This window comes from Echiichthys vipera (assembly GCF_963691815.1).
Source record: "Echiichthys vipera genome assembly, chromosome: 8".
Lineage (NCBI taxonomy): Eukaryota > Metazoa > Chordata > Actinopteri > Perciformes > Trachinidae > Echiichthys > Echiichthys vipera.
Window position 1 is genome coordinate 21,691,012 of NC_139833.1, and position 10,934 is coordinate 21,701,945.

The 10,934-nt window shown below is 37.5% G+C and overlaps 1 protein-coding gene across 1 annotated transcript; it reads right to left on the reverse strand.

The window, feature by feature from the left end:
• Positions 1–36: 36 nt before the first annotated feature.
• Positions 37–10,084, reverse strand: LOC310950327 (secretagogin-like). Its single transcript, XM_083918068.1, has 11 exons — positions 9,942–10,084; positions 9,449–9,519; positions 7,445–7,537; positions 5,236–5,325; positions 3,923–3,979; positions 3,609–3,686; positions 2,762–2,817; positions 2,437–2,482; positions 2,269–2,328; positions 1,372–1,440; positions 37–617 (listed from the first exon to the last, which is right to left on the reverse strand). Exons 1-11 carry the CDS (start codon positions 10,009–10,011, stop codon positions 486–488), a joined length of 822 nt encoding a protein of 273 aa, XP_083774194.1. The 5' UTR covers positions 10,012–10,084; the 3' UTR covers positions 37–485.
• Between the last annotated feature and the right edge of the window lie 850 nt (positions 10,085–10,934).

The window sequence follows — 10,934 nt, forward strand, 5'->3', positions numbered from 1 at the left end:
CGAAAAAAATCCATATGTCACTTTATCGTCATCCTCAATTTATTTCCTCTGCGCACATTATATTAAAATTACAACATACTTTAGCCTTCTTTGGCAGAGAAACATGCAAATGGCCAAACATCAGTAAAAGCCAACAAACTCCAGCACCAAACTAATAGAAGAAAAATTTATATTACAGTGAAAAACATTCTATGTTTTTAAAAAACATGTTCACTGACATGATTAAAAAACCACAAATCATACAGCTCAGACAGTTATTTTAGCCAAAACAACATTCACATCTCATTCCTTTCTTTGGACTACAACATGCACTGGAAACACTGTCATTCCAGAAGATCTACAGTCATTTAATCTATTTCGCATCACACAGTTTTACACAGTGTTTCTATCATTTCCACGATTAAAAACCTCTTAATGAAAACACAACATTCTACCACTGTTTACTATACAACGAATACGGAGTCAGTGTTTTAGATTACAGCTTTCTAACTAAGTTTAGGTTTGACTCCCAGACACAGAGCCAGCTCATTTCTCTGGATCTTTCCATCTTTGTTGACATCACAGTGACGCAGCAGAACGCCTCGCAGCTTGTCCAGCTCAGCACTCGTGAGATTGGGCTGCAGAGGACGGAGGACAGAGGAAAGACATTACACTATAGCTAGTCATCAGTCAGAATCAGGAATACTTCATTGATCCATAGGGAAAAAAATTGTTTTTACTCCACAATAGAGTAGAAATATATAAAGAAATGATCAGCAGAACAAATACACATAAAAAGGAAACAGAATAAGAATTGTGTAAACATCCGTGAATTTTACTACAGAATATCTCAATACATGGAAGAATAGAAAATTAAATAATAATATTGCTGAAATTTTGTGAACTATTGTGACGTATAGATCAATGCAGTATTAATAGTAAATTGGGGTATTGTTCAAATTGGTCAATAATGCACAAGTGAAGAGATAACCTATAAATCAATAGTTTGGGGTAAAAACAGATGACAGGGGTGAATTAAGTCCAGGGGCCATCACTATGTAACGTTCACATGGGTCGACGCCCATACAACTCAATTAACAAGTTTTCCAGAAATTCAAAATTGTTTTCTATGAACAATAATCCAAAATTCAGTTTACTATGACAAATATCACAGAAGTGATATATATCTGATATGTGCATTTGACTTCAATGATTAGCTCTGTCATTTCTATTGTTGATGATTTTGGCAGTTACCCGGAAACTATTGAAGTTTGATACTAAGCCTGATGTGAGCAGTAAAGGAAGGAATATTTACAATTCATATAAATCAGTAACATTACATCACTCTCAAATCTGAATGTAAGAAAGCATGTTGGCAGGATATTCTCTTACCCTGACCAGCCCCATCATGTCCTTGACAAAGCCGTCCACCTCATCTCCCTCCAGCGCTCCTGTCTTACTCTGAACAGACAGAGAAGAAAAGAAAGAATACGAGAAAAGATAGAAAGAAGGGATTCAGATTACTCAATCTAATTCACATCCTACTCACATTATTCAGTAAGTCATTCGATACACAAACTGCAGACAAAATGCAATGTTTCTGACCCTCCTTCTCACTGGAGTTATTTAAACCCTTTTTTATTGATGTGCTGGGTTTCTGCTGTCCTGATGTCAGTTGTGAGCTCGTTCAAGTATATCAAACAGTCTAGATATTGTTGAGCGTTAGTGAGGCGTAGCAGAGTACTTCTCACAAAGCTTCTCTGAACATTAAAGTAAGTGCAGGCAGAATCAAATCCCACGAGCCACTCATTGTGCACTACCTGACAACACAGACGAGCTCATAAACACGATTTTACAGAAGAGCGGAAGCTTATCAGTGCCTCCGATCTCAAGCTGTACTGTGAATGAGTCTGATGTAGTTAACTCATCATCCCAGAGAGTGACTTGACAACATATTGGGTGCTTTATTTCATTAGGTTTTATTACAGAGGTAAGGGAGTTAATTGCTTTAACGGAGGCTGCACCAAGTCCTCTTCTGCACCCCCACCCATCCCCCACTCCCACATGCAAATTTTAGAGTGCTATTAATTGGGAAAAGGTTTAGTGGAGGTGATGCCTGCAAGTTCTTCCTCTTGTGCAATGGAGGAGTACTGTCCTTTGATAATATATGTAAGACTGCTGCTGGGCAGCTTTGGTGGCACAGGAGACGTTTTTGCCCATGGGTGCCTCTAAAGGGAGATGTTAAGGGCGATTGTAACGGTGTCACCTGCAATGTGTTATAGTACTTACAACATCATAATGATCAAAGATCTTCTCAAAGTCTCTCTTTCTCTCTTCTTTACTGCAGGCCTTGGGAAAAGAAGAGATGAGTTGTTAAGAATATGGGTAGAGAGAAATTAGAACATAACTTGTTAAAGTGTTGCAACATGATTTACTCAAGATACAGAATATAATTACATCCATTTGGAACTGGAGCAGGAAATTCTCCTCCAAAGCCAAGATCCTAATTGACGGTAAAATAGATCTTTTACAAGCATTCATGTTATCACAGAGAAAACATTCCTCATGAAAAATGTAAAAAATGTTTTTTGTTGCAATCAAAACACTGTAACAGTCAAAATATCTTATCAATATTAACATTTTTAACATGAACACAAAATGTAATGTTGGTGATTTAACCATCTGCCTGTTAATCTCATACAGATACAATCAGAAGCGACAAACATGTTAACATTTCCGGGTCTTTTAACAATGGGTCTTTTTCATGCTCATCGAAAAGTACCTGGCCAAGTCGTTCAAATCCAAACAGCCATCCTTGTTTTTGTCAAAGATTTTCATCTGCAAGAAAAGGATGAAATACAGAGATACATGAAAAGAACTGAGGTGACTCTGTCTGTGAGTCTGCCTGTCTCTACTGTTGCTGTCTGTGACTCTAGAGCCAACCCATCATTTGATCCGACACGGAGCGTGAACCAATCTCTTCCAAATTGAAAGAAAAGATTTTGGGTTTCCATAGAAGTAACTTGGGCAGACACTGGTGTCTGCTAATGGCTGCAGTAGCACACACAATCATCTGATTCATCTTTTCATTTGGCACAATACAGTAGCTGACTGCAGCCACTTACATCATTTTAGAGTTTTTTGCTTTAATTTGTGAAAAAAAATGAATAAATGTACAGTGAGCTGCCTGACAATTGCATGATTTGACTGTTCAAACCAGCTCTACACAACCACTACATACAGTTAGGGCTGTCACGATAACCGCTATATTATAAGTCAACCGCAGAGGATGGCAAGCAACTGCCTCAACCACTATGATCACGTTTTTTCTTTTATTCATGAGGCTAGGACCTTTTTGTTTTACACTTTAATGCATGTGGACCGTATGGTGAATGAGTTAGGAACGTATTTTTCCCGCCGCTTTGGAAATTAGCATCTGTCACCGGCCAAATGTGGGGGACTTTGGTCAGCCTAGCAGCCATGGTGGTAAAGATTGAATCGCTCCAATTGGCACATCAGGGTGATGCCGTTGAATGAGTGTTAGCATGCTGACTAAAACACCTGAGTTAAAGGGCTGCCCTTTACTGTTTTAAAGCTAGACAAAGAATAAACTTGTATTGTATTACTACCATTGTGTCTGTGTACTCGTCCAGTTTATCAGATGACACTTCCTTGTGATGCTGTTGGAACAGATCTTTTAGGAAAGCCTGAGAACAAAAGTTTATCATCACATAATCAGACAACAAGACAATCAAATTATTATCAAACACATTCTATGAAAACAAAGGGTACTTATATCATGTGTAGTGAGGAAGAGGACAAACATCTCAGTGTTTGACAGACAAGGAAATTCTGTACACTCGCTCTCTGCCACCGCTGAAGGTTGTTCTTTCAACAGAAAAGAGATGTGTAATATGTTGTGTTGTGCGTTTGGGTTGTTAACCTTGAGTTCCCGAGCGGATATGTAGCCGCTGCTGTCCACATCGTACCTCCTCCATATCTGCAGTGGGCAGGAAAGGGCAAATCAGTAAATGCTCATATGCAACGTACAGTGGTTATGAGTGATTTTGAACTTGTTGGGATTAATATGACAACATCAAAAGTCACTATCCTAGCTAGTGGTGTGGAGTTCTCTTGTGTTTTTTTAATGCAATCATCACAATGAAGACTCACTTTTGAAATAGGTAATAAAACTCAATAAATACAAAATAGATATAATCCAGATAGTTTAAACCAGCTTGTAATTAAGATTTTATCAAAGATAAAATGAGCCCCATTGAATGTTTCCACCACTACTTTGACAATTTAAACACTGGTGCACTAGTTCAAGTGTGGTTAAAATTCATCGTTCTGAGGTTGCTGAAAGACTTCCTCATACTCTGCATGTGTTGCAACTCGAGCCACTGATACCTTCTCCTCTTTTCTGTTTTCTGGTAGTTGTTGTTTTACGAGTTAAGCAGGAAAATGTTCATTTGTTGCATCTCATTATCATTTTCTTGTAATTCATTTATTTCCTAGTTTGCGTAACAGGCTCACAATGCGGCATCTGCAATTGTTAAAGTATCTTTAGGCATGACAATGTAACAATCTGGTGCTCTGATTCTTAAAGAGGTAGATCAGATTCTTTGCAGTGTGGTTGCATGAGGTATTTATCCAAAGTTAGTGTATTACCTATGCCCACAGTTTGGAGAAGCAGGTACAGACACTTAGGTGAGCTCCACCTGTAGTTTTTTCATGAATTTATTTAAAGGGCCAGTCCATAATTTATTTATTTATTTTTGAAGTGTTTATATCTCTCTTTAGCTTCCCAGTAGTTTTCCTTAAAATCCAAACATTTACACTGTGGTCTAAGTAAGTATGTTTAAGCACCAAAATGCTGTGTTCCCAAGTAATTCCAAAAACTTATGACCTGACCTAGGTTTCTGTAAGATGACGTTGCTTCATATCAGTACAGTACAACAACTTAGATGATGGTCAGCACACCAGAGAAGCTAAGCAACGTAGCCTACTGTATGTGGATGGTGGCAGTAGCTAAACATATCTATCTATATAAAAATCTACCATACATCAGAATACCTGTAAAGGCTTTGTGATTTTTATGCTGCTGTATAATCTTTACTGGTCTTATAGCTTCTTTTTTTTTTGACACATTGTAGCTGACTAATTCATAACAGTTCTAATTATTGGTGGGTGCAGCTTGCCTATTGCCCTCTTGTCGTCTCTCATAATGATGTTTGGTGTAGTCTTTGACCATACCTTCATGAAGTCAACACTGTTGTCCAGAGGAGCTTCTCTGCGGAACACTAACAGGAAGTTCTCATCTTCAGGGAGGATCATATTGGCCAACTGGAAAATAGGTCAGAGAGCAGAGAGCAGTGATTGGATGACGACGTTCTATGAGGCTTTCTTAAGTCTTCGTGGAGAGAATAACTTAAGTTTAAGGCAGTCAAACATCTACATAATATCTATTTTATACAGAAGAAATGGATTCAAACTACTGACAGTAAAGCCTGTGGATTATCCTGATAAGATGGGACACTATATGGAAAAATACTTTTTATTTCCAATAATCTATAGACATTTCGCTGCAGGTATCCTCCAACCTCTGCAGACTGAGACTGCATTGATAGATACGAGGGACATATGAGAATTTATGCTTTATTGTCATTTGTATGACCAACCCAGCTCCTCCTGGCTCCTCTCTTGTCTGTCCTTCTTTAATAGTACCAGCCCTCCATTAGCAGATTAAACTGCCCCCCATCATCAATCTAATGTTTACGCAAGATGATACTGCGGCCATTCAGTTCAGAAACAGTCAGAAAAAGCGCAATGCACCAAAAGTGATGCCAACTCCAGAAGAGCCAGACGTTCAGGAAAGAAACGCACATCAACGAAAAAAAAATAAAAATTTTTGCCATCGTTAGGTGTTTTCAGACCTGTGTCAGCAGGGATAAATCATTAACTAATAATCTGATGATTGAAGGTTTAAATTAATTGTCAGGCATAAACAAAAGCTGACAGTTGCTGGAAATAAATGATACATTTGGAGATTCAACAATATACAAATACAAAAAGTGCAAGTGCACTTTTTAAACAGAATACAGTATACAAAGTAGCAAGTAACTGGTCAGTGGAGACACATGTCGCATATATATATATATATATATATATATATATATATATATATATACTGTAGATTCTAATTGTATTCTTCTTCCTATATTCCAAACTTTATTCCTATATATATATATATATATATCTTACTGTTGACAGTCAGGATTAATCTCAGTTGCTGTATCAGTACCTGCTCAGTATAAACAATCCACACAAAATACAGTACTGTGCAATATATACTGTATGTATGGTGTTATCAGTGTCATTAAGAATGACTGTTTCTGCCATGAGCTGCATTCATTATGCCACAAAACAAACCGGAAGTTATACAGATTTCAAATTTTGAAAAGCGGACCATAAGTATCACATCAGGGAAGAACATGTCTAATGGTGCATACTTGGTCGGCAGGGCATGTAGCTACAAAGAGTTTTGACCACATTGTTCCTGCATCAGCGACAGTAAATCAGTTTAAGTGGCAGAGATGTATTGATTTTATTTTCAGCTTTATGAGTAAGAGCCAATGCATTTGGTGTATGTGGGGTGAATGCATTAAGTGATTGGCCTAATGAAAGCCATATATTTCTTTTTCAGAATAAAAGAAAATGCACTTAGTGCTCTGATGAAGCACTGCTGCTGTGCCAACTGGAGCCGCATCAATTACTTAGAGTAGAGACTGAGAAAGCAACATCATCAAAATATGGCTTTACATCATGGGAAACAGCCAGTTCCTGTTAAACTGTTTGTTTAAGTTAATAAACTGACTGAATCAAAAAGTAATTGGAGGACCAAAATTGATGAATATAAAGTGAGACCTTTTCAGATTAGGTGTGTGTTACTGTACAGTTACACATCCTGTTTGTATATAGAAGATTGATGAAGAAGTTACAAGCTGCATCATTGTAATGGGTACATGAGATGAATAAAATGTAGCAGAAGAAGAGGGAGTGGTAGTGAAGAAAGAGAGTCTGACAGAGTCTGTACAGAGAAGAGGAAGATAGATTTAGAATAAAGAGGAAGTTGGAGTGAGAAGGTTTTCGTATATGTATATATATATATATATATATATATATATATATATATATATATATATATATACATATATATGAATGAGATAGAGAGAGAGAGAGAGAGAGAGAGAGAGAGAGAGAGAGAGAGAGAGAGAGAGAGAGAGAGAGAAGTGGTGTGAGGGAGTTGACCTGTGTGATGCTAGATGTCACTTAACTGCTTAATTTCAATAACCATCAATGGGAAGGATCATTTTTATTATTATAATTAGCTCTTCATCTTACCTTTAGTTTGAAGGAAATCAAGCGAATGAGGGAGTGATTCTAGATACAAATTGTAACGTACCTCCTGAATCTGCAGTTTCCCATCAGCAGTGACATCATAGGCGGACATAAACCTTTGCTTGAGCTTCTGGACTCTCTCGTCAGTCACTTTCTCCTGTAGAGAAGCAAAAGGTTCAAACGCAACATTGAATTGTCAGGCCCCAGAGCCTCCATTAAACCGGACAAATTAATGAAAAAATATGCAGATTCTTTTGAATATTTGAAAATCTTAAAGGAATGAAATTGAAGGGCAAAAGCGGAACTGGTTGAGTCATAGTTATTTAAAGCATTGTCACCATGGATACCCTTTTGGTCTCCCTTTTTTTCGCTCAAGGTTTGCTTTCTCAACCATTAGGATAGGCAGCTCACTCTACATGTCCTCGCTCTTTCTAGTACACAGAAAAAAGACTGTGGTGCTTTTACCATAAACAGTTGTCTCCAAGAATTGTCATCCAAGAAAAGAATAAATATTTCTAATACATACAAAGTGTCATGATTGTGTGTCTTTTAACGACTTGACTAACTTTGGCAGCAGCAAGCAGTTGATTCATTAAACCTAAGTCAACTTTATCATCAGTCTACACCACAGTGTTATAGATAATAAAGTGTCCGGAGGAGCAGATTATAACGAAAGATAAATTCAGATGAGAAAGGCTGCACAGATAGTGGGTTGCACGCTTATCTGAGTTGAGAATCACATTTCCTTTTCCTGTGCAGACCAGTTTCTTTCTTGCTGAAAGCACAGAGACAAAAGCTTAAAGCACCATTTTCAGCCATTGAAGTTATTTTAAAACATGATTTGTAGCTAATTATCCACTCCCTCCACTGTACTGTAACTATAGAAACCTGTTGATCTATGGTGCTGAGGTCTAAATCATGCCTGGTGCCGTGCAGAGCACACAGTCTGCAGACTAGCAGGTGCCAGAAAGGAAACTATTTATCTTCAGCACTGGCTTTCATTTAAACACTCATGTTTGGCGCCAGTAATCTCCTGTTGCTAAGCGCATGTTTCTTTTTTGTTTTTAAAGCACATATTAATATTTGTACACTGTAGTCACTAAGTATAGTACAGAACAAACTCATGTATTCTCTAGTTTTGACTGATATATTAAGTTACAGAATCACATGTAAATGAATTAATCTGAATTTAAGCAATCAATTGAAAATGTGGTGATTCATATGGGAAAAATCTGTAAATTACTGGATATGTTGCAGCAAAGGGAGAAAAAGACCAACAGATACATAATGGTTGAGTATAATATAATAGAATGAGTGTGCTGTGAAAACACACAACATTATCCTGGGGGCATTTATGATGGAAAGCAAACATCAGAGACAGAGTGACATGTGGTCGGTGGTCTGTTTGTTTTAGTAAAACCCCATTAGTGTCCGAGGGAGTCCGATCAATCACACACGCAAACACACACTGGAACATTAGGTTTTCCGTTATAACTGGAGTCAGGAACTTTGCCTTTGACGGAGACCAGAGCTCTTTAATTGTGTTGCATTACATCGTTACAGTCACCCCACCCATCCAGAGAACTGCGTCGAGGTTCAGCTGCCCACACAGGAGACATCACAAGTGCTGTAGAGTCAGATGTATTTCCTCAAAGCGGATTCAGGCTATAATGTTGACATATGGTGTCACTTTAAATAAGTAACCTAAATATTCTAAAATGAATTATACCATTGTGTGCAGAACATTGATTGATTTAACTGCAAATTTCAAAATAAATTGTTGCCTGCACCCTTAGAGCATGTGCAATAAATGAAATAAGATAAACTACAAAATATATTTATATTTTGAAAACAGAAATGTACATTATTTACACTGTATTATAGTAGTATTGTCATTGATGTGGCATATAAATTGACAGTATAGTTGTATGGTATGCGTTTGTCAATATCAGATGGAAATTATTTTTTTGTGTGTCTTTGTGTCCGTTCAGCTGCCACTGACATGCACTGTATTGAACTGCTGTCATCACAAGTTATGGATGAATGAATCCACACAAAGCTAACTTACCTGCGGGGCCAGTCTCTTCATCATGTGACGGAAAAAGTCATCAAGCTCTTTGCCCTCAATATGGCCATTATCTGTCAAATTAAACAAGTCACTCAGGTTGTAAGTCCAATGACACAAGTCTCACTTCGCACACACAATCACAATCAAACTTCCAATCATGTCACTAAGAGAATCCATCACTGCCAAAACATTTTCATATTTTAGAGTTTTTACCCGTATAAAGTCTTGCAACTTCTTGTTGCTGTGCACTTTTCCTTAATACTTAAGGTAAACACAGGACTCTTCAGATACAGAAAAAGTCAACAACTTATTTTCGCTATGACAAGAATATTTACCATGATAAGAACATAAAGTCCTACAACCAGCATTCACAAATCTGTCGACAATTTGTCCGTCTTATTTCAGTCAGCAGCAGAAGGTAATTTATAAAGTACTGTGGTATGTATTTCATCATTAATGGACATGCATATGAACATGTTATAACCGTCCTCACCATCTGCATCGAAGTGCTGCCAGATTTCCAGGAAACCAGCTGCATCCAGGTTATCAAAAGCACTGTCCATTTGAAGATGGAAAAGGCACGGCAAGCTGTCAACTTTAAAAACAAAGAGGACTGAAGTGATGGGCTGTAAGGCACTGTTCACTCACTGCTTGGTTGACATATGCTTTCTGACCTGGTAAAAACCACACCCCCAGGAGAGAGAGAGAGAGAGAGAGAGAGAGAGAGAGAGAGAGAGAGAGGAGAGAGAGAGAGAGAGAGAGAGAGAGAGAGAGAGAGAGAGAGAGAGAGAGAGAGAGAGAGAGAGAGAGAGAGAGAGAGAGAGAGAGAGAGAGAGAGAGAGAGAGAGAGAGAGAGAGAGAGAGAGAGAGAGATTATTTTGTATCTGCCATCTGGTGGCTGAAGAGTTACACTGCATAAACAGTTACAAAAACAAAGAAGCAGAGATTCTAAAGCCTGTAAAATCATTTTAATCAATATTAATTTTTGAACACCAGCAGAATGACTTGTGAAAGGTATTGGTCCATGACAAAATGGAACAAATAACATATCAAGACTGATAATGAGCAAACATTTCTATATGCTTTTTCCCCCATCTCAAGGAAAACATCATTGTTTTTTTTGCATCATCTATTTTTTTGAAACATGATGAAAGTAAAATTAAATTGATTAACATGTAATAACAAAGTAATAGAATTAATGTCTACATATATGAACACAATTTACATGAGAGGAAAAACAAAGGATCACACCCAGCCACTGTTTTTTTATTCCAAATAAGTTACACACCCCTAGTAAAGTATAGTAGTGTACTTAGTACCAAAATTATATAGGATTTGCTGTGTTCATAGGCGTGAGAATCACAGTGTGTATATTACATGTGCGTATATTACACATATATACACACGCACATTCCTACATGTATGAAAGCACATATATACATACAGTACAACTCACAGCCACATCATGCAGTCACACATGTACACT